The 25,522-nt window shown below is 32.6% G+C and overlaps 2 protein-coding genes across 2 annotated transcripts in view; one reads left to right on the top strand and one right to left on the bottom strand.

The window, feature by feature from the left end:
* Window positions 1–154: 154 nt before the first annotated feature.
* Window positions 155–12,628, bottom strand: Pdss2 (Decaprenyl diphosphate synthase subunit 2). The gene is made up of 7 exons (XM_090106958.1): window positions 12,007–12,628; window positions 10,142–10,273; window positions 9,671–9,859; window positions 5,289–5,425; window positions 1,983–2,143; window positions 989–1,180; window positions 155–666 (listed from the first exon to the last, which is right to left on the bottom strand). The coding sequence occupies exons 1-7, from the start codon at window positions 12,318–12,320 to the stop codon at window positions 514–516; spliced, it is 1,278 nt and encodes a 425-aa protein (XP_089963084.1). The 5' UTR covers window positions 12,321–12,628; the 3' UTR covers window positions 155–513.
* Window positions 12,629–13,712: 1,084 nt separating this feature from the next.
* LOC149904360 (uncharacterized) overlaps window positions 13,713–25,522 on the top strand; it is a 43,294-nt gene continuing 31,484 nt past the window's right edge. Inside the window, exons 1-3 of the mRNA XM_090107525.1 lie at window positions 13,713–13,910; window positions 17,324–17,433; window positions 17,966–18,096. Coding sequence (XP_089963651.1) covers window positions 17,326–17,433; window positions 17,966–18,096 — 239 coding nt within the window. The 5' untranslated portion in view covers window positions 13,713–13,910; window positions 17,324–17,325. The remainder of the gene's footprint in view (window positions 13,911–17,323; window positions 17,434–17,965; window positions 18,097–25,522) is intronic.

The raw sequence follows: 25,522 nt of genomic DNA, 5'->3' as shown, positions 1-25,522 counted from the left end.
GACGTTTTATCATTCATATTATACTAAAATACAAAGAATTCCTTACATATAGAAAATACACAAAAAATTGAGAATTGAGTAGTTACATAAGCAAATGATACAAATCAATACACAATAATGATTAATGAGGAATATGAATAATGATAGTGAAATGATTATTATGTTTGTATAATATGAGGGTCGTTAGTAATGTGATGGGTTGCTAATGATGATGTGTATATTAAACTATAAAGTAGGTAATGAATGAATGAATAGATAGGCTATGACAAAGTGAGGGTTAGAATATAAAATGTATAATGTTTGTTATGATGGTAACTGATTGTTAATAATATGATTATGTAGTACACTTTAGTAGCGCAATTTATGAGGTTTCACGCAATTTGTTATTCATAACAAATGGCAACATATTTTATTCACTGTTGATATTTTAGTGCTGCTTAGTATAATTTATTTTTGATTTATTATTGGTTAAATAAAACTAGTTTAGCTTTTATTTGTTTATTTATGTTAGTATCAAGGGTGCATAGCAACTATGATGTTGGTGAGCGCGGTCCTTGCGTCGCAGTTGGGGAACGCGTCGAGCACGTCCACCGCGCGCGAGATGTGCTCGCGCTGCACTTGCTTCGTTTGTTCTATACCGTTACCTGCTATTACTGCTTCGTAGAGCTGTAAATTTAGTTACACGTGTGAAATGGTACTATAAGTTGATCCCAATTATAGTAAAGACTAGCTTGAAACTAGACAGTATTCAGGAAATTCCAATCATAATAAAAAAAGCAGAAAATCATAATAGAAATTTCGGTCGAGAATATATTCTTCGACAACAATTACCAAAAGTAAGCGTAACTCTCCCCGTATGATAGTATATCGTACCAACTAAGTTACTTAATAGCAAAGATGGAGTAACAGTGAGCAGTTGTTATAGGTGATGTCCTGTATGCCTGTACACTATTCATCTCCCTATATCTTTTATAGCCTATATACTCACAGCATGATAATCCACATCGTGTACACTGCGTCTTCCCGCCTCTACATATTCATATAGCTCTGGTCTTGCTTCCAATGTAAAGGCTAGAGGGGCTCCAACTAGTGAGAAGCTGCTTGGTTCAGGTCCCGTGAACGACTCCAGATCGAGGAACGCTTGCCATGCTAGAGCTAGGTGGCAACCGAAGAGGTAGCCCTGTGGATTTGACTCTTGTAAAGTAAAAGGTAGAGCAAAAGGAGATAGAGCATGGATAGAGTAAAGGAAATAGATAGAGTAAAAGAAGATGTAAGGATAGAAATTAGGGGCTTGGAAATGGAAATACGATGGTGATAAGGAAGCTCACGAGATTGGAATGTGGTACAGAATAGATAGGTTTAGAATAGGTGGAACAAGTAAAAGTTAGGAAGATAATGGAACTCAAATTCATTTATTTTATAATAAATTGAACACGATATATTAAAAATAAAATTTATTAAGTTATGAAAGAACCCAAAATAAAGTTATATTTTAAAAAAAGAACAGATTTTTTACATATAGATAAAGAGGCAACCCTGAAATTGAAAAGTGAAAGTTCGCAACATTTTTCTCCAGAGGGAACTCCCTTTTGAGCAATATCTGAATTATAATTCAATACATGACACGGTACGTCGTCCCCTACGTCTACTTATGGAAAATTTCTGGAAAGTTATTCACGCAGAAAATACATGTAAAGCATGTTAAGATAACGTATTGTGATTTGTGCTAAGATATAAATACATAAAGGTTTAGAAACGTAAATGAACAGTGGGTATAAAGTGTATCAGTATATATTATAGTGTAAAGAAATAGAACTGTAAAGGTTTAGAAGACGTAGAGCCTAAATGTGTAGAGACGTAAGATGAAGGATATAAAGATGTAGACATGTAAAGATGTAAAAATGCAGAGATGTAAACATGTAGAGTTTTAAAGACATACATAGCTACAAATATGTAGAGCCACAAAACATGTAGAGTTGTACCTGAGTCTGCAGCTGCGAGTTATGTCCTGCAAGTTTTAGGGCAGCAGAACAGCTCTTGCCAAGTAGAGCGCCTGCAGCTAGTACATGCCGCGCGACCCACTCGCGACGGGCACAACCTGCTACACCCGCCATTGGTAGAGGGGATGTTATGCATTCCCATTCTGTTTGTAATAATAAAATATGTATAGAAATGCGGTTGTTTTAATTTCTTCTATATTCTTTGAAAGATTTCATATAAACATCTATACTTAATTATGAAGCTGAAGAGTTTGTTTGTTTGAACGCGTTAATCTCAGTAACTACTGGTCCGATTTGAAAAATTCTTTCGGCCCATTTATCGAGGAAGGCTATAGGATATATATTATCTCGCTAAGACCAACAGGAGCGGAGCTCTGCGGGTAAAATCGCGGAGCACAGCTAGTAAACTAAACGACAGACGCGGTCGCAGGTATACGTAAAAGCTGAGGACCAAAATAATAAAACACAGTATAGAAAAGAAAAAGCGAAATTGGTCTCTACTCAAAATTATTATATTCGAGCAATATTGTAAGATCGACAGATTGTATCAATTCCGTAGACAGAGAAATATTTTTTATTCTCACAGCAATCAATAAACCACAAACCAAATCATTATTTAAATTACTATACGCAACACTACATTCATGACCTACTAAACTTAAAAAAATCATGACTTTTTCGAGATTTCGTATTTGTATGAAAAATTGAGGGCAATATAACAGTTCAAAGACCGTTGGTTTTTACAAACCGGTTTTTATGACTAGTGAACGTGAGTCCTTATTAGTTAGCTCACTATTCGATAAACAATACGTGGTAGGTACCTTGCATCAATGATTTTTCTAGTGTAAGGTTACAATTTCGATGTAATAGTAATGTAAATTTCTTGAGAGGAATTTAATTTTATGCAGTACGTAAGATACTAAAAATAAATGCATAATGAGGCAACTGGGCAGTTTGCTTCAGAATATCTTCTCGAATAAATTTTGCTATCATTAATAAAAAGAAAAATTGTAAAATTACCCTCCAAAATATAACAGAGTTTGTTAATCAAGTGCAATTCATGTATCAAAATCGAAAAAAAAAGAACGAAAGTTGAAAAAAGAAAGTCCTTCTAACACACTCAACTCCGAAGCTTCAAAAAAATTCAACGGTAAAATCCTGCCTCTGAAGTCTGACCTCGCATCGAAACCATCGGAATGACACAAAATCAAATACTTACCACTAATTTACGAAATCAGATAGTCCGTTCGCTCAGCTTAATTCATATCGCACCAATGCACAGTATGCGCACAGCGCAATTTGCTGTTTTGTAATCATATAGCACACTGGTAATTACCAGTTACCTCCAAATTAAATGAAACATACATTGATTATAACCATATACTAAATTTCAAATGTACGCCATTAAGAAAATAAACGAAAGCTTCCAATACTTTCACGAGACAACAAAAAGTCGTCAACACCTTTTGCGATCATCAAGAAACATAGCAAGGTAAGAAACTTGCAATAAACATGTTCATGTAAGTAATGGACAACCGTAAAGTATCACATACTGCGTGCTAAACAGTGCCTAGTATTGTTCAAGTGATGACATCACATTTTAAGGTATTTTGCAATTAAATGTTGACATTAAATATGATAATTTACCTATTGGTAATGGTCAAATAGGCGTAGGTAATGTCGTATTGTATTAATTTGATATAGCTATAGCGTATTTAAAATGAATGTCTTTTTAGAAACTCATCATCATCATAGAGTAACCATGATTTGGTTGAAAAAGTAAAGTATAGGTCGTATCTTAAACTTTACTTTAGCAATAGATAAGTATCTATTGCTAAATAAAGTTTTAGAGAGCAAGACACCTTACTTATTAACATCACAAACATTGTGATCATTTTTCAATTCGCTATATATCAGTAATGTTATTTCACAGTGTTATTTCTTGTTATATATTGTATAAACTGTGGTCATTTAGCTCATATAAACCCAGGTTTACACCCACATACCACATCACAGACATCATCTATTAAGCATGCTAGTCACACGGTGCTCGTGCATTCAGGGCGCGTTGACGTGGTTCCTTATTATCGTACAATAAGGAATTGTATTAGAGAAATCGGACTCACAAGGTCGCTTATTTGTGTATTGGTAATATTTTATAATGTTTTAAATGCCACTAATGAAGACGAATAGTATAAACTACTGTAATTTGGCAAACTCTTGTCCTGTCTATAATTCAATAATATTCTCTCCTTTACAATACTGTTGAACGAATATTGCGTGAATTCGAATCTATTGCTCCTTTAATTTTTTCTTAGTTGTAATCTGCATGATAAAATACACCTTTAAGAGATACAAAGAGTGTAGAATCTTCACCAAAAGTTAAAACTACTGAGAAAGGTAAACTGCGAAGAAAGCCAACCTAGTACATTTGCTGTGACTAGAAATTTTCCACCTCTAGGCTGTATTAGTGTATTACGAATGTCAGTAATCTACTTCTAATTTAGACCACTTAGGTACCTTAAAAAGAGAAATCACCAAAAACGTCCAAACACGTGAACACTGACATATTGACACGGTTGTCGGATATAGGTGTTTGCCCATTAATTATTATGCAAATATGTTCGCTGGAGCGACTGTGTTTGCTCTTACGCTTTAAGCATATTACCATAATCGTATAACCGAGTGGTTTTGTGTCAGAACGCATATTCACTTTTCATTAGGCGATATTTAAACGATTATTCCCCATATTTAAGGAGCTTATGATAAACATAGGATAAAGATGAAAAGTTCCTGAATGAACCATTTCTGATTAAAGATCTTTTTAATTAGTCAGGAATTATTTTTAAGGCCTATTTTTCTTAGATAGAGTCTTGTAAAATAAAATAATTTAAATAGTATTGCAATTTTATTATTCAGCTGGTAGTATATTCTAATACTGTTATTATTAGGTCCAGGATACTTAACATAAGGGTACCTATCATGTTATAGGATAACAAAAAGAATCCGTAAAACAATTTTAGCATACTTATTTTAGTAACAATAATGTACACAAACTGTTTGTTATCTATGTAGTATGAATGAATCAATATATATAAAACTAGCGGTCCGCCCCGGCTTCGCCCGTGGTACAAATTTACGTTTTCTCTACATAAAAACCATCCTCGTACTTCAAGGAATATAATAAAAAAAGAATTATCGAAATCGGTTCAGCCGTTCTCGAGTTATGCGCTTACCAACACATTTTGCGATTCATTTTTATATATAAGAAGATAAACGTAACCTTACCTAAAGCAGGTTGTCTTTGGTCCTCCGGCAATGGTCTTGAAGGGAGTGGATTGTTCTGGTCATCTCTCTCTCCCAGAAATTCCGCCTCAGCGAGATCGCGAACCGCGGATGACATTAGCTCTACTAATTCTTGATTTCTATAACATAAACAATTATTCTACATTTTAATACATATATGATAGGAAGAGAGAAATTAATTATTCTATTGCCACGCAATCGTATATGCATAAGACTAAAAAAACTAAAAATGGAGCAGCGTGGTATAAAAGAGTCCTCAGCATAGGCAAAGCAGACTCATCTGTCAATTTCAGTACCTAAAGTAATAGATAGTAATAATTAATATGATAAGAAAAATAAATCCTATACTTTACCCATTCTTTATAGCAATCTAAGCTTTATTTGTAAAAAACAAGAGCGTACGAAATCACAATTTATATGTATAAATTTTAACTACGAATAAAAATATTTAATGTGTAGTAACAAATATAGTCAAACATAACATATTTCACGAACATATTTGTAATTCAATAGTTTTTCTCACATATTGCGTTGGTTTGTCCTTGTAACATGATACAGGTGAAAGTTAGGATGATTCGATGCCAGTACCTACCGGAATCATTAACCGCAATCAAGTATAACCTTTAGAAATAGGGACGCAAGTAAATAATATATCCTTGTTTTGTATACGAAACGAAATGTTCTAGACATGGTTGGAAACCTACATTTTCTTATTAAGGTGTATCTACACTGATTTAACAGGAATCGATTTAATTATTATCGTGTTAGTATAACTTTTAGTAGTTTTTTTAAATTAATTCACCATAGGAAGCTACATGAGAAAGCTACATTATTCTTTAATGGCAGAGAATTTAGTTTTTTTTTAATTTTATTATATTTCACCCAGGCCAAGGTATAGAGGCAAATAAATAAACAAGTATAATCATTAATCTTATATGAACAGCAGATAAATAAGTATCATCATAACTCTTATATCAACTATTCCATTAACACAAAGCACTTTAAAATTATACTTTTACCACAATCTTAACAACATCGGGTCACACATAATGGCAGCTAAAGTGTAGTTCCTCGGACCTCGGTAAAGGCACATGAATGAAGCCCCATACAGTTATGTGAATCACTTTCACCTCATATCGTAACCGTTACATTCTGGTACACAAAGTACCGCTGATTAATTTTATTAGGCTGAGATTTTTAAATAAAAAGTTTAGTTAGTGAAATAATTATATAAATTAATCTGTCTGTCTGCCCCGGCTTCGCCCGTGGTACATATGAAAAATAGATGTTGGCCGATTCTCAGACTTTCCCGATATGCACAGAAAATTTCATGAGAATCGGTCCACCCGTTTCGGAGGAGTATGCAGACTAACATTGTGACACGAGAATTTTATATATAAGATTTATCGTTGAACCTGTATATAAGCACACTAAAATTTTAAAACTATGGTCGATGTTCTAATCTGTTCACAAGTGAATGCTCAAATGTATACCCACCCTAATGTTCGTTTAATCACATAAAACATAGTACGATTTATATCCTGTAAAAAATAATATGCGTTTAGAGATGAAAATTTTTACCTTTCCTTAACGGTGAGACGTTAACATTCATTGAAGATGAGCTTTTTAAAATAATACCTACAAGTATTATTCATTCTTGCTTGATATTCAACACAAATATGGACTTCCTACTTAAATCAACTTGTCGCAAAAAGCTAATTGCTAAAGATTCATCTTATAGGTATGTGTACAAATTGATATTGCGAATAAATGTGACCTTTATATTTTCTTTATATATTGACCTTTTATGCTTGCTATAAGGAAATAAATTCTCCTGTAATATGACTAAGCCATAGACAATGGAGAAAAGTTTCATAATTGTACAATTTATATTTGAATTTGTTAACTTTATTGTATCTTGGGTGTAATTAATTATGTTATCATAATATGCCTTAATTAAATACTTAAATCATAAACTATTCCCTTTCTCACCACATCTGTAATGTCTATGTATAAAATTTACTTTATCGCTATTCACAAAAAATCCTACGACAATTTGTCCAAAATCTTCATTGTAAGAGAATTATCGTGTCACAGGTAGCTGTCAGTGGACAGCATTTTATTTTACACGACGAATTTGCAACTGTATTTTTTATTGCCAAAGCCTGCATTATGGCCATAAAGATATGCAATGTTTATGGCCATAAACACAGTTACTAGAAATGTGCGTAATGCGTATTCTGTTTTCGTCTCACTGGCATAGTTTGAGGAAATTGCACTAAATCCTAGTAAGAATAATATACGAATGTATGAGTAACGTATAAGTATCATCATGTCATGTCTATAATCTAATAGTAACAATACGTCAATAATAATTGGGTTTCTCGGGACCGTCTCTTATAGCTATGGTCTCTTATAGCTATGGTTTCAAAGAATTTGATGAAGGTCCTAAGTATTGGAAAGTAGTTAACAATTATTACCTATCTACCTTGCTATAAAAATAAAACACAAAATTGAACAAGATTTTCAATTCAATTACAACTTCACAAATAAAAATTAAAAAACATCAGCACCAACGCAAGATTGGTATATAAAGAATACCTATTTCTATTACATTGACAATATAATCATTTACACCGAGTTAATTACCCGCGTCATTATGCTGTTAAATGATTTAAAATTACCAAGTAATAACTGCAATCATTAAGTTTGTTTGCAAGTATTGTCCGGAGATAATAATATGTCTTGATTCCTATGTAAGGGTCCTATAAGAGATTTGGTAAAAACTTTTATATTAAAACTAGGTTTGTATCCACTTCAGTATATTTGGGCAGTTTGATCGGATTAACTCACAATCCGAATTTTTGGTTGTAGAATAGGTACTCTGAATTACAGTAATACATATGGTCCGGGAGCCAGCAGCAGATTTTATGACCAAGTTCCTCTCAAGAGATAATTCGTCAGACGCATGAGAGTATAGTATTATAAAGCCTCGTGAACGTCAGCTGGAGCTCGGTTGGGGGGAAGAGCGGTTGTAGCCTCCCGTATCAGCTGACGGTTTTTCCACCAAGATAAAGCCAGCTGACATATATATTTATCCACAGTTACATATAAGCTATCATCAGGTAAATTTTTGTTTGAGAGGAAATAACGGAAAATAAATTTTTCTTTAAATTTAACTTTCATGTTCAAGACACCAGCTGACGTATAATACACCATGTTGTAACCAGCTGACTATTTTTTTTCGTTGAGATATTGGGTTAGCTACAATTTGACAAATTTTTAGCTGAGAGGAAATGAATGAATGAATGTATTTTTTTTCCGCCGAAACGGGTGGACCGATTCTCATGAAATTTTCTGTGCATATCGGGTAAGTCTGAGAATCGGCCAACATCTATTTTTCATATGTACCACGGGCGAAGCCGGGGCGGACCGCTAGTATTATATGTATTTTTCGTATGTACAATATATTTACCAACATATTTTGTTTCAATACAAAATTTTGTCAAAACAAAATTTTGTTTTTAAACAAGATATGTGTGTACATTTTGCATTTTCATTTTCGTTTTATTATTATAAGAATTTATATTTTGACAGTAAGTATTTATTTTTTAATCAGTCATTCTTAATGTAGCCTCAGTCGTTTTAATTTGTAAAATATAAGATAAAAATGTAATAATTATATCACGTTTAATCTCTCGCATCTTTTGTATTAAAATTATATTGAGATGTTATTTAAAATTAAACTAAATTATCCACATAAAAGTTACACAGAAATAAGAGACCATTTAAAAATTAAAGGCGCAGTAATGATACATTAAAGTTAAGAAATTTAGAAAGTCATGACACTGAAGACGAGTATTCAATTATTACAGTTATTATCTTGATCATTAAATCACTTTAAAATTTAAAGAGAGTATTTTATTTTTATAGTGTTATGATAGAATTAATTTTCATTTAAATTATAAAGCTTTGTACAAGTTATCTTTACAAATTAATGTAAGTAATGTTAAATTTAAAATTAGATTTTTTGATTACATTTACGTTTCTTCCTAGCTAACATTTACTTTTTTTAATACTTTATAATTAATACAGATATCAATTATTTGGCGGTACGCGTCCACGTTCACGAGTTCCTTGTGCACGAGATGTGATGTGCAAATCGTCTCTATTTCCAGTTACTCTGTGTAAACTAATATTCTCTACTCACCGCAAGTTAGCGAGCTCTGTGCACGAGTTGGATAGCAGATAGTCGCCGCTGAGCAGCGCGATCTTGTTCCCGAACATCATGTCGTCCGGGTCTTGTACACGAGGTGTGAAGTGTGTATCATGTCTTGCCTACTCTGTGCCCCTACTACACTTACCGCAAGTTAGCGAGCTCTGTGCACGAGTTGGCCAGCAGATAGTCGCCGCTGAGCAGAGCGATCTTGTTCCCGAACATCATGTCGTCCGGGTCGCCCGCGGCGGGCCGGCGTGCGTTCATGTTCACGAGCCCCTTGTGCACGAGGTGTGATGTGCGTATCATCTCTGTTACTTCGGCTAGCGCGCGTTGGCTGTAGGATTTGTGTATTTTAAATGACTTGTATTATATTTATTATGCTGCCAAAATAACATACAATAAAACATTTGAATTTTAACTGTAACTTGAAAATCATTTTAATAAAGAATTTACAACAATGTTGAGTTTTATTTTACTCTTTTAAATTTGAATATACATTTGAAAACCAAGTCAATTATAGCGCTTTACTGAGATTGTTCCACTGTACATTTTTCCCTAAAATCATCTTAATTTCCTGTGCAAAACCTATTAGTTAAAGTAAAAATATGTCACTTACCTATGCAAAACCCCAGCTGCCTTATCCTGCTCCATGTCTGGTATCTCAGGGCTGTGGCCAGCAGCCTTCGATACCAGCAGTACGATGAGACCCCACGCTTGCATGTTATTCTTGCCATTGTAGAGCAGATTCCTGAAACAATTTTTACATTGTAATGTAAGTTCTAACTTTAAAAATGCTGGATGCTGTGGATACGGAACGCATTCTCCTAAATATTTTGGATTTGGTTTTGTCGTATCGTGATGATACATAATTGATAATATACGATGACTTATAGGTAAGTAGATAATTATTATGTCGTAAGGATATTGTACCGCAATGCGTAAAGTGAAACGCAGTTATAGACTTCGTTGTAATCATTGTTATAGATGAGAAATTTTACTTTCGATTCCCGGTCGCATGAGAGCATCGGTCAAAAAAGTCTAAATTTTATGTTGCCCGTAAATCCTTCAACGCTTAGGATACTAAGTACCTACTAATAATGTTAACAACAGCTAATCATTTCTAAAGGACATACCAATCACCGCAATTTATAATTTCGTTTTAATTTACAAGAATATCGGTATTATCATAATTTCGGTATGCTGGAAGTAATTAAAAATTAGATATGATAAATGCCGTGCACACCCAAGTCTTGGCCTTTCCACGCGGTGATGTAAAAAGAAAAAAAATGCATAGTTCATTGCACATTCAGGTAACAATGATAACGTGATGTTACGTCTTATTACGGTGCTCGGTAATAGTATTATTACGTTATAGTCATATTGATTATTCTGTAATTTTATTTCAATCTTAATTTTAGCAGATTAAAAAAATGTGTGGCAAAATTATAGAGATCGCAGTCAACAGTCACGCACAGTAAAAAAAAAATAAATAAAAATAGTTTATTTCCTTTCTAAATTTTACACAATTTGGAGTAGTAGGGCCCTCCTAGTAAGTTTAAGATAAAACCTGTGTCAGGAGGACCCGCTCTTCCTTAACTTAAAATAGGTTATCTACATGAAAAAAAATAAACTGTTAATAACTAAATACATATTAATAGTTAAGTGTGGAGTGTATGATTGTGTGTGTGTGATGTGTTTGTGTATTAATTATTATTATTTTTTAATAATATTTAGGTCGCAAAAAGCACATCACTAATGGTATACCTACTTAATTTAAAGCTAAGTCGATTCCCGCGTCTATCCTAATGTCCGTATTTATACTATACCTACGCTAAAATCTTTAAAACAACGCAACGGATTTTGATGTTCTTGGATCAGTTTCTTTTAATAGAGATTAGATTTAATACAACAAACAAGAGAAAAACATTATACCTAAATAAAGTTTTTGAAATCATCCGGGCATGTAGGTATAATAATATTAGTATATTGTATGTATGTCCTAGAGCTATTGTAATTCTTTTTATGTTCAATCATCAATGCTTCCACTTCCAGAATTTTAAGTACCTAGGTAATTACCTAGGTGATTTCAATTTTATAATTTTTTTAAAGACTTGTCTATCGATAAGTTAATTCGATATTTTTTACGACGATTTTGTAAATAAATACCTACCGACTTTGCAACGTAATTTAGTTTTAATCAGTATAGATACAAATTGTTTTTGTTCCATGACACAATTAATTTGAACTTATTTTCGACAAAATCTCCGACCACCTTCAAATTACCTGAACTACCTAGATACAATTTAATTTAATGGGACCAACCGGAAGGCAGTAAATTTTAAATAAAAAAAAAATCATCAAAATCGGTTCAACCCGTCGAAAGTTCTGCGGTAACAAACCCAAAAAAAATACAATCAAAAGGAGAACCTCCTCTTTTTTGAAAGTCGGTTGAAATAGATAATAAATAGTAAATAAACTTACTTAGCTGTTTTTAATAAAGGATGATTACTGCCGACTAATTTTCTTAAATGTAGCGCAACATTCGCAATTTCGTCGCTCAAGACCCATCTCAAGCTGAGAAAGGAGGTTGGATAGCCAACAATCTTCTCAGCCTCACTCACGGCTCTGTTCCAATCTGGTTTTGTGTTATGTTGAGAAACAGCTGCTCGTTGAGTATTGCATGTGCTCACTTCCCTTACACCACAAGGTCCCCAAACTTTCGCAACCAGCGCGCTTGATGGGGAAACTTTCACCAAATCGCATCTCAAAACATTCCTTAAGCGACTCAAACTCATTTTGAAATTCTAATTAGCACACTTATGTACCAAATTTAAATTTAAAGCACTGCAACACTTTTTAAGTAGTTCGAAATTTAAACGCCGAACATAATTCACAAAAAAATACAAACGACCACAATAAACACACTTGAAATCAATTAATGTATTGTATAAATATTTTATACGTTTAAGCTGATAAATGTAAATTTATATTTACGTTATTATAAACAAAAATCGCGTAAAATGCAAGCGGCCATCGACGTCCAATAATTTGCCGCTAAAACTATGAACTAAAGTTGAACTTAAATATTCATTCAAAAGTTAAACACGAAACGCGAATGTGAATGTAGCTAATCGCTGATTGGTTTCCCGTACTCAATGCTGATTGGTGGTGGTCGGTTTGTAAATTTAGACAGTGACGTTTGAGTTTTTGGATATGGCAATGAGAAATGACATTGTATATATTTTTCAGAGATATATTTTGCGTAGACAGAGAAAATTTTGGCCTTTTAAGATTGCGACTGAAGCACTTGTTATCCATGGTTATGAATAAATTATTAAAAAAAAAAAAATATTGTATTGGCTTCTGACATTTCCTCGAATTTCCTTTTTATTCGAAACTGTATAATTTTATCATGAACATGGTTAAATAATTTTGATTTAACAATAATAATCTACATGTTAAAGTGTGTAACTAGGTAGTTTATTACTGAAAAAAAAAACTATTAAAATATAGATATCATCATTATGACACTTAAAATATTATATTGAACGAAACCAAGAAGCTTATATCTAATAACGAAACCATATGCATCTGAAGACGTGGAAGTTGTGATTTGGCAATCACTCCTTTCATTACAAGTTCCACGGCGAAGGTAAGAACTTAATTTGACATATTGCAGAAAAAGAACATGAGTTGCCCCTTTACAATTAATGTGATTATGGGTGCTATAAAAGCATAACTGATTTAAAACCTTTCTAATATTACTACAGTAACTTTATAAATTTTACGATATTCATACAAAAAACAAATACATAAACATCCATACTCAACGCAAATAATAAAGCGGTATTTCATAAAACCCTTTTTCTAGTAAATTTTCCTCTTATTTTGGGCGATCACAGCGCCGCGGCCGCGTCTACGAGACTTCTTTCGTGGCGCGCGCTCTATGCTCAAAATCGAATTACTGTACTGTACGGTACTCAGAGGAATGTACGGTATTACTTGCTCTGTGGTAGTGTTATTCATTCTCAACTCGGAAGTCGGAGATTCTCAAGCTCCAAGTCGCCATTCAGTGATCTCCACTCATTGTGCAGCTCATTGCTCACTTCTCAATGCTCATTGCTCAATGCTCAATGCTCATCAAGTGACAAGTCATCACTCATCACTCATCAGTCATCGCTCATCAGTCAATCGCGCAACACCGGCCGTTGTAGTCGACTGTAGGGGTCACTATAACTGCTCGCCGGCTTTTTTGCGTTCTAGATAACTTGCAATTTATTGCTTCTACATTTTCATTTTTTACAGACTCGATCTGTGAAAGTGCAAACCAAACTAAGTGCCGGAACCGTGCATAGTTTTTTAAATTAATCGAACTTATTTTCGAGGTAAGATATTTAACAGTGCATCTATGAAACCTATATGAAAGCGCTGGGGCGCCGGTTTAGGTCTTTTCTCGGTATTTCGTCCACGTGTGAACTGCATACGTGGTGAAAGTGTGAAATTGTCAATATTTAATGAAAACAATAAAATAAACAATTGAATCCCAATCGTCAAGAATCGATCCCTTAAATTTTTATTGTGTAATTAACGATTCTCTTACGTCAGTCTTCAGAGATCTAATTCTCGGTCTGTGATTGTTATTTGTTAAGTATAGATTGACATGCCATTAGTTCCGCGCATTTAGCCAATATTGTGTTGCTATTTGCTGCCTAGTGTATTTAGAAAATGAAAATGGGTCAAAATTCAACTTTTCAAAACAACATTCAAAATTTATCTATCTTACCAGCTACTATTATTGTTACTAGTATTCAACTTGTTATAAAATATATTTTTTATAAATGAAATTTGAACAATTATTTAATTGCTCTTCTGATCAGATTATTTTTTTTTACATTGAAGGCAGGACAACTTTGGCAACTTGGCAGAGTCAGAGTAAATTGAAACAATATTTAAATTGTTATAAGTATAGTCCGGGATACATCGCCCATTTTTGCAAGTGATTACTATCAAGCTAATTTTTCGTGAGTAGCTTTATTTTGATGAGATGCCCAATAATTTCATGTACGAAACTCTCGATTGTGGTAGCTACCAGAGGAAACAAGGATAAAATATTTTGATTTGATGGTTCTCAAATATTAATTACTAACTGAATGTTTTTTATTGTTCAATCTCAAGATAATTATCTAAATTATTCGAAAAAATATTTGTCCTACAAAATCTATGGTTTGATCAAAGAGTCCCCCTTTCCAATGTGTATCGATAACGAAGTCATCATAAATGATTACTAACCAGCTGATTTTTTCTATTTTCACTTATTTAATACTTATTTAATTCAACAGACATATTGTCCTACAAATTGCGTAATAAATATTTGAGAACCGTCAAATCAAAAATTTTTATCCTTGTTACCTCTGTAAGCTACCACAATCGAGAGTTTCGTACATGAAATTATTGGGCATCTCATCAAAATAAAGCTACTCACGAAAAATTAGCTTGATAGTAATCACTTGCAAAAATGGGCGATGTATCCCGGACTAGTACTATGTTTAGATAATTTTGTGGTAAGGTCTTACCACAAAATAAGAGTCTTACTTTAAACCAGGGATCTGTCACTTTAATAGTTGTATATGTGAAATACGAAAACCATATTAAAGAGAACCCGCATTTAATGTTATATTTTTTAATATATGTGTCGGACTGGAGATGGCACTCATATATTACGTGCTCAGCTTGAAATATTCATTTATCAGTTCCTAGCCACTTGCAATGGTTTTTTTGGTTTTTAATTTTATAACATTTTATAATAATTATCGTAATCTAAGCACCAGAAATCCAATAAAACAAAAATCAGAAGAATCATTATCAGCTGTCCTTTAGTTTTTATTTGTTAAATTAAAAATGTTTCTTCCAATCTTAAAGTGATTGTTATTATTGATGTAACTGAAAATCAATCGGGCTATATTCTAGCAAGTTAGTATTAATTAAAAAAAAATAACGTCAATGGAATTTAATCTTTTTCTAGAGTATTGCGAATATTTTTTTACTGATAGGCCTGAATTTCTGCGAGTTGTTAAAATAATGATTTCATTCTTTTATACAGTTATGCTATTATGAATAAAAGATATAAGTGGCATAATCAATAGACACTTAAGTTGTAAACCACTCTTGATGACGAAATCAGTTAATACTTAAAAATGATAGTTTATCTAGCCGTTAAATATCCACCTCTAATTATATTATTTCCTTAATACATATTAAATGTTTTTATTTCTATGATTAAAAATTAAAAAGTATGTGAAGTCAAATTCCATAATTAACATTATAAATGGTAATAATTCCAAAATACATTCTCAAATTTAAATTCATTCAATAACAAACTATAACAAGCAAAATGCTTGCTCCTGGCTTGACATGAGATAAAATTAAAACTAGGTACAGATGTAGAGCTGCCAGAGATCACTTGTAGTGATTAGGATCTATAACTATATGAGCGCCATAAAAAACTTTTTATTCATAGGTATTTAGTTTTTGTAATAGGATCTATATGTGTACCCTGTAGAACTTTTCATTCATTTGTTCAGTTTTTTAATAATAGGTGTGATACTTATTTCATTTATTACATTATTCAAATTCTTACTGCATAGCATAGGTACAAAGCCTCAAACATTGAAATGTTTATCATTTTTACAGATGGTTTAACATTATCAGTATATTATGTCTGGGCGGCGTCTATAGTCACCAACAAATGTTGCGCAATTTGGTCTTGTTATTGAACTAACATTTCAATTCTAGGGCAAGGTGAAATATGTTCCGAGATATTTAGACGCCATACATTTTTAAACCCAAAATCCCATGTACCCAAGTTATTAGTGTCAAGAAAATTGATTTAGTACAAGTCTTCAATGATCTTTGAAGGTTGAAACAATTTGTGTTCTACATCGAAAATAAAACAATTTTTATATAATTACGTAAAATTGTTTGTAAATACCCTTGCATGTACTCCATAATTTAACAGTCACCACACTTAATAGGTACCTAATTGTTATTGGTAGCCAGATTCGTACATTGTACATTTGCGAATTAAATATCGTAATAGTCTTCTTGTAGACAAATATTTTGCGTGTGTAATCTGTTCGAGTGAGGAATTTTTATTATAAATAACTCTGAATGCTGAATAGGTACAGATATTCCCTGCGCATCTCATAATACCTATTCATGAGGTGTAAATTCCGTGGAAGTTTCGAGAAAATTTTCCATTGCTGGTGAAAACCAAACTAATCCTTATTTGGAAGTTGGAACTCGTAATACTATGTTATACAACATACTTTGGCATCTCCCCATCTCTACACGTAAATAAATTTACCAAGGTACCTAATAAATAGCAAAATGCATATTTTATGAGGAAGAAGCGTAGAACAGAATTATATCGTTATCAGTTGTTAATGGTATTAATTAGATCCTTATCTTGTTGGTTCTAGATATCGATCTTGCGTCAGCCCACGCAATTTTCAGGGAACGTATCAGGTACGTTCCAGGGGAAACTTTTGACCTTGGGAAAGAAATTCAATGAAAAGTTCAAATACCCGGTTGTTATGGCTTATTTCTCAATAACAGGAATAATATTTTCCTCATAGCATTGAGCAATAGTTTGATTAACAATTAGGTACTTTATAACCAGGATTTTGTTTATTTAGCCATTTTCGGATAAACAATTCTGTTGGAATGTGTATGTATTCGTGTGAAATTTTTATTTTTGAACTAGAATTTTCTAGAATAATTGACGAGATATCTTCCATAGGTATGGAGTGGGAAGGGCCGCCCAAGCAAGGCTTGTACGACCCTCAGAACGAGCACGAGGCCTGTGGAGTTGGTTTTGTTGTTGCTATCGACGGAAAACGTACTCATAAAGTAAGTTTTTTGCATAAACTAGGAAGATGTAAACTAACAGCATTCTAGAAAGATATCTAGTGATTGTAAATCTGTATCTATAGCACTAATGACCTGGTTCTGAAATCTGTCTTGCTAGACAATTTTAGAATCGACATACACTTTTTAAAACAACGAGAATAATCAGCTGGTTCGTTTGTGTCCTAGTTAACTCGAATGTGTTTAATTCACCTTTGGGTCTAAATATTTTATTGGTCAGTGATATTTTAAAATGGCATTCCACATCATAAAAAGTCACTTTTCTCTATTACATTTTCCGTCCATTTAATGTATTCTGAATCTACTTACCTGATTATTTTTATTGTTCATTAAGAGTTATCCTTGTATCTACAATATTTTAAGAAAAGATATGTAGGTTACGAATGAACTCATATCGCCTAGACTGATTTCAAAAATTCCTTTCCCATTAGCGATCTACTCTTCAACAAGAAACAAAGACTATCTTCTATGGATATTTGCTGTTTTTGGTATAATTTTAAATGATTTTCTTTAGATCGTCCGCGATGCCGAAGTCCTCGCGAAACGTATGGAGCACCGCGGCGCCTGCGCGTGTGATAATGACACCGGCGATGGTGCTGGTGTTCTAACTGCTATTCCGCACCAGTTCTATTGTGCTCAGTTGAGGTAAGATAGGCTATGTTAATTATATAAAACAATTAATTAAAGTTTGGCATCTTATGTATAGAGCGACGGCTATAGGCACTTGTTGGATTTCTTGCAACAGTGAACACACTTTTCACCATTTCAAACGAAGTTTTTATTGAATATGTATTAGTTTAGGATAGGTTAGTAAAGCGAATTTGATTTTAAACCGATGGAAATTGATATTTTATTTCATTATTTTCAAGAGCATATCAACGTTATGAATCACAGTCTTATCCTAAATTCAACAACGAACCATTTTAAACACAACTTCCGAGAACAGACTTTGCTGTCGTGGCGTTGAACTTGTCCAACCTTTCCTGTTAGCAAAATCAATACCAATCTTGTCACGTTACGTAACTCTACTTATAAGAGTAAAATCGAATAAAAGTTTCACTTGGCACAATGCCAGAACCGATTGGACCCTAAATTTGTTTGGCAAGTTGCCAACCCTGGCTTGACAGGAAATCTATAGCTACTCGTGTAACTGGAGCATAGCTGTGAACAATTTAGTACTTAGTACAATACCTAGATAGATTTACATCAGTTTCGAGTATATTGGCAAGGGATTAAAGTGCATTGTTAACACATTTAAAACTTTGTACATGTTTGGTTTCTTAAAAAAAAAAAAACTGAAATTTTAATAAGGTCGTAAAAATCTTAGTCGGATAATCGCATAGGAATTTTCTATTCAATTGCGTTTATCTCTTGTTATCTTATCAGTTGTTCGATAATTATAAAATTAGAAACCGGCTATGCAGCCTTAGCAAAATGCGTAGATGTTTTTAACCTAAATCCGTATGAGAATTTGAGACAACATATTTTGAAGGACGATTTTTTGTCTAAAATTTATGCCATTTTGAATGGAATTTTTTATAGTTATGGAAAGAAACAAAACAGCATTAGCTAGTAGCTAATAATCATGCGTAAAATAAACCTTCACCTTTTAATTAAAATTCATGACTACTAACCTGATGGCGCAGGTACACTTATCTATGCATATTATGTACGTAACATACAATGATATCTCCACGGAATTAAAGGAAACTGTATGCGAAAACAAATAGCATAATAAAACACTAATAATAAATAAACGGAGTCTGTCAACTGCGTAGTTGGTCGCAATCAGGGCCTATTCAGATCTATTATCTACTTGTTGCATTGGGTCACCAATTTAGCTGACTTTCATTCGCTGAAATTACAGGCTATATGGGGCATTGATTTGTTTTTTGTTCGCGTGACTATTTGTGAGACTATTTGCAGTCCGCCCTGGCTTCACCCGTGGTACCCTACATGTTTAAACTATCCTATCTCTCAAGTTGGATCGAACTGCACATGGTGTGCGAATTTTATTATAATCGGTTAAGTGGTTTAGGAGTCCATTGAGGACAAACATTGTGACACGAGATTTATATATATTATATGATATGATTTTACTAATTTCTACATAATTTTATATAATTCAAATAAATTTTAGGTTACTACAGTTAAGTCGTACAAGTTACGTCTATAATTTTGAACCAGGATAGAAAATATCAAAATCCGTAATAACATTGACCTATAATTATCCTTCCTTTTTCACACACTATTTATATAATAGTTGTACATACATGCTACGAATTTAAGATTGATCCGGATTGTAGTATATATATAATAGGATGTGATATCATTTACACAGATACAGGTATTTTTTATTGTTAGAAGTACAGTCAAAATATAAAATTCAACAAATAATTCAAGATTATATTTCATACATTCTTGTTTTAGTTTCATATTCTGTTCTCATACAGATATAGAAAATTTTAGATAAAGTCCCTGTTATGTGTTGCCTCAGCGCCTATTCATATATGTACATTGTACATCCATATTAATATTATAAATGCGAAAGTAACTTTGTCTGTTACTCAATCACGCCTAAACTACTGAACCAATTTTCATGAAATATGGTATGGAGATATTTTGATACCCGAGAAAGGACATAGGCTACTTTTTATCCCGGGAAAATGACGCAATCCCGGAAATCCCACGGGAACGGGAACTATGCGGGTTTTTCTTTGACTGCGCGGGCGAAGCCGCGGGCGGAAGCCGGAAACCTAGTAACTATATAGGTATATTTTCGTCGGTGTTTTTAATCGCATAATCACATTTGCTAGTTGCTACATAGGTACAGAACACAATTATATTTTGGCAGAGTTACCACAAAATAAGATGCGTTTAATCAGTTTAAACGATATGAATGGAAATCTTAATTGTTCACTATGACTGATTGTCGCAGGTTTATATTAATAAAATAATGCTTTAATTTTTACTGTTAACTGTACTCTATCTAAAGGATCTAGACTTGGCGTTTTTGCATACAGAAATTATCGTGTCGTGCACATGTAATTTACTTCTTCTTATTACGCTTCGTCTTTTATATAGATTTTCAAGGACAAATTTCTACTCCTATTTGCATAAGATTATTAGCTGTACTTCTTGCAAATTGCAATTTCACTATTCATTGTTATTACCTAGTATCGCAAGAAATACTTACCTATCCAATATTTTTATGGAACACCTAATTTTAATATATTTCATCCTAAAATTATCCACGAAAAGGTCAAACACCTGTATGAAAAAAAACTTATAATGTATTGCCGGTTTTTTTTAATATATCGTGTTTCCAATTGATATTCATTGTTTTGTTTAAATAATTAATTAGATTAAAAACATTTTTTTAAGCTATTGCATAGCTTCTATCGCGGCCCTTGAGCGCGGGGACCGAATCGAGAAATTCCGTAACGAAAAAACCTCACGCTCCCCACTCCGACGGGCTCGGAGGTGTGGCTTGAAGGCATGCTATGCAATATAGCTTTACCGCGGCAGTCCTCGAGTGCCACACGTCTTTTTTTCTACAAATAAACACATATTATACAAGTTTTGCGTTAATAATGTAAATGTAAATTACGATAAAGTTTGAACCAGATTGATACATTTTCGCAAGAAAACGCAACTCTCCAAGAGCGGTTTAATAATGTTATTGGAATCAACTCTAACATATAGAATTATAACGTTCAATAGAACATCTATTATTACACTGAACTTGAAAACGTTTGTAAGTAGTGAAAACCGATATTCTGTGGCTACGACGCCATGTTACTAATTACTACCGTTCAAGGTAAGCATTCATAAGATCGTGTTAAATGACACCACAGACTATGTAAAGATAATATACAATAATTTAGCGGAAAGGAATAATGTAAACGATAAGAAAAACGCCTTTTAGCAACGTTCGGTCGATCAACTGATTGTGTGCCATTTTGTAATTTGCCGTGTCTTTTTAATATGCAGAATATGTCAAGTATGAATGCAATAAATTATTTTTATATGCATTTTAGTCTCACTAGATTTACGAATTTACGTGAGAACGGCTTACTATGAAGGAATACTTTTTTAACCGAATTAAATTAGGGCACTTGACTAAGTGGTTAATTCTAATTTGATAGAATATTCCCATAACCGTGTTTCAATTCCCACTTATTGCGTCGGAACACAGCCAAGAATCGACTGTGACACATTAATTAAAATTAATTGAACATTTATCATCAATATAATAATATGTACTAAGTACCTAGTAACGTATATTTGGAAAAGGATTACAGCATTAGCTAATTATAGAATATTTGATTAGATATACAGAAAAACAACAAAATTGATAAGTATATTTAGTATTTATTGTAATCGAAAGTTTTTGTTTCATTACGAAAGTTAACATGAATTTAAAACGACTTTCAAGACTTGAAGTAGAACGAAATTTCGATCGCCCTTATGATTTCCAGTTTATGTGAAAATAATTCGGTTTTAAACTTTTGTAAAACGCAATATTGAATTAATGAATGAATAGTAGATACCTACGTAATGTACGTATAATACAACCCAGGAGCCCTTTATCACCATATGCAAAATATATTTAGCTCTATTCTATTGCATTGAACGGGATCGTGATATTGAATAATATTTCACCTACACTGAGAAAATTTTGCTTTAGCAAAGTACCAATTTAGCTCGGTTAAAAATTATTCTGCTGCATTCAATCAAGACATATTTAAAATGTGCATTAAAGCTTTGCTAGTATTATACAAGCAAGTATTGCTAAATATTCTTAGCTATTATTAAAAAAGTACTTATTTATTTCAAAATTAACGACTCGGTCAATATTACCTTTACCGAATTAGGTTCAAAATAGACAAGCTTACGTTATTATTTAATGATAAGTAAGTTATTTATTTTTAGACATAATATTATTTGGCTAAAATTAAATCACTTGCTATGAAGCATATAACCGTGTTTCTTACTTAAAAACAAACAAGTAACTTATCTATTGGTACATAAGCACAGCTCGGCAATTAACAATGGAGCGAATACTATTTTTGACCGAGTAACTTGATAAAAATTAAACAAGGAATTGGCTGCGTAGCCTGCAAAGTCGGCCATTTCTATCAAATCATAGTCGAGTGACGAACGTGTCTGTTGAAGCGCCGCCTCAGCACCTACAAGGCAGATTCAAATTTACATTAAAAACAATAATTTTTCATCATCATTTTGAATTTTAATCAAACTATTATAGAAGAGCAAGATGCAGAAGACAAACTATTATGGCTCAAAAACTCCTCTGAGCCATGGACAGCCGTAGAACTAAAGTGGCAAGAAACTACAGAGACGAGGCTAATTGCTGCAAAAGAGTTAACCATAGCTCCAATACCTCAATACAATGATTATGCTGCTCTTAAAAAACCCAAAGGATATCTTCTGGTGAGTTAAGTTTTTTAGAATTTTTTGTCTGCTTTAGTTTAATTACTTTTGTATACTTACTTACGTTTTTTTTTTATTTGTTTACAGCTAAAAAAAGATATGAAAAGCAAAGGACAATATACCGAAATCACTGAAAGCTTCCCCACAGTCAAACCAAAAATAAATTTGAATTAGTAAGTTACTTCTGATCAAGCATCATATTGTCATATACCTATTACTTTAATATGTAAATTACATAAGGTAGGTACGATATACTTAGTTCCGATATGATATCTGCATATCTACACATCAAATTTGTAACGAGGTTCAACCAGAATATTTTATAATAGAAAACGAACAATATGTAAAGAGCTTATTGTACTTAAATTTTTTTTGGTGCAAAAAATGTTTAAGTTTTAGCATTTATGAAGACGAATGTGAATTATGTTTCAATGAGAATAAATTCAAATGTTTAAAAAAATGACGGATTTACTTGTTGGGTTGTAATAAAATTACATATTAGATCAAAAAGATTACTTATTCTCCTAGCTTATTCTATGGTTTTTGCCTAAACTTTTGACTTATCAAATACATTTATAAGTACAATAATTAAGGTGTATTAACTTGCTTACATTACCATAATGGTTGTTTGTTTTTATGTAAACAAACCTAAACCACTTTCATTAGAGAACAAACACCAACATCGCGAAATAAAATCAGCTGTTCCGTAGATTTTGGCAGAGTAGATAATTCCACTTTTGTATATTATGAAACAGCTGATATTTCTTTTACGATGTTGGATTTGGTCCTATACCTAATTAAAGTTGTTCAGGTTTAGTCTGAGTCATTCCTTAAAAGTTTGCTCATGATTTATATTTCACCCTGTTATTGTGAAAATTAAAACACAGAACTCCAGTATCGTTTCTTGACATTGTGAATTGTGTACTATTTTTAAAAGTAGTAGTATTTAAGTGTAAGTAGTAGATATGTTACTTGAAATGATTGTATCATGTACTGAATAAAGCTAATTTCATTAATTTGCATAATTTTCTTTCAGTTTCTTCGAAGTTTTTGGTGTGTCGGCAAAATTAGTGTTGTTTTCCTACATGAACGTTTCATTGGCTTTTTTTCCGACATGCCAAAATTTTTCCCACTGCATTAATAATGGTACAAATGACAACATATCGAATTAGATAAATATTTTCAGTATGAGCTGACCTCACATTGTATACAGGGTGTAACAGAAAGGGGGTACACATCTAAGAAGGGCGTGATGTACTGATGAAACTGAACAGTACATCACGCCCTGTTCGGATGTGTATATCCCCTTACACCTTGTATAGGTTTTACGAACATTCACAGGTCAGCTTATACTGAAAATATATTATAGCTTAATATGTGTCGTTTGAATTATTACTTGCAACAAAGTATTTTAGCTATGGTTACCTAATAAACCCGCCTAAGAATTCAAAGTAACTTGGCTAAATATACCAATCTTAATTGACTAGAAAGAACAGAGTATATTTAGTTATAGTTACCCAATGAACACGATTGACAGTACCCAGTAACTTGGCTACGTATACAAATTTTTAATTGAGTAGAAGTAACAAAGTAGATTGGCTGTCCCTACCCAATAAATATGATTAACATTACTGTGTTACTTAGCTAGTTTTACAAAACAACATATTTGAAATCACTGAATTACTTTGCTAAAAACAACAGAGCACGTTGGGTATTGTTAACAGAGTAACACGATTGACTATAGTAAATAGGTTTGTTAAGTTTACTGAGTGAATAGGTTAAAAGCAACAAACCCTTAATACGTATTTTTTGACCACCTTAGTGGGCTTATATTACCAACATACGTTAACAAAGTTGACTTGTATAATTTTAGCAACAAACTTTGCAGGCTCCCTCCGAAGCAAGTTACTCGGTTGTAAATAGCTGCAACTTGATTATTTATAGCCGTTACGTTTTCTCAGTGTAGGGATTTATGGGTTCAATCTGCAAGTTAGGAGATGTTTTAAAACCGTTTTATTTTCAGGTATTTGATATGTGTATTTCCATACTAGAAACGTTGCTTGATCTGTAGAAGCATAAATAAAATTAGATTTATATCTACTATAGGAACATTTATTTACTTTTACGTACAAGAGTTATATTGCTTCCTTGCTAAGGTGCACATGCAACGCACATGTAACTTTATCTTATCATAATTAAATAATTGTCGTAGATCTCTTCATAAATATTTATCTATATTGTATATTGACTTGATAATGCTTTTAATGACTTGTGATTACCTCCCCCAAGGCCATCTTTGTATATTATTGTAATGTGATCATAAATACATAAAAAGTTTAAGTGCAATAAATACAGAGTAATGTATTATATATTTATTATTAGTTAAAAGTATAAGCTTTTCGGGCTTTTAAATATAAGAACATATAATTTTACATGCTCTAGGATATAGATACAAAGGTATCTTTATTCTTTTGTTTCATTCCAAATGTAAATAGACCTTATATCTTATATCTTAAAATATAAGGTCATAAGGTAAAAATAATAGCAGAAGTTCTGCTATTATTTTTGGTTCATATTTAAATTTATCAATTGCAAATATGATTGCTTTTGTACAAAG

The sequence above is a fragment of the Colias eurytheme genome, chromosome 11, assembly GCF_061535395.1.
Source record: "Colias eurytheme isolate Ceu_HAF_F1 chromosome 11, ilColEury1 Martin Lab GWU primary, whole genome shotgun sequence".
Taxonomy (NCBI): domain Eukaryota; kingdom Metazoa; phylum Arthropoda; class Insecta; order Lepidoptera; family Pieridae; genus Colias; species Colias eurytheme.
This window is presented reverse-complemented; position numbering and strand designations above follow the sequence as displayed.

Excerpts from the sequence above, each read along its gene's own strand:
- Pdss2 (XM_090106958.1), bottom strand. The coding sequence starts at position 12,320 with ATGAGTTTGAGTCGCTTAAGGAATGTTTTGAGATGCGATTTGGTGAAA. Across the intron at positions 10,274-12,006 it reads CCTTTATTAAAAACAGCTAA|GAATCTGCTCTACAATGGCA; the intron begins GTAAGTTTATTT and ends AAATTGTTTCAG. Across the intron at positions 667-988 it reads ACGATGTGGATTATCATGCT|CTCTACGAAGCAGTAATAGC; the intron begins GTGAGTATATAG and ends CTAAATTTACAG.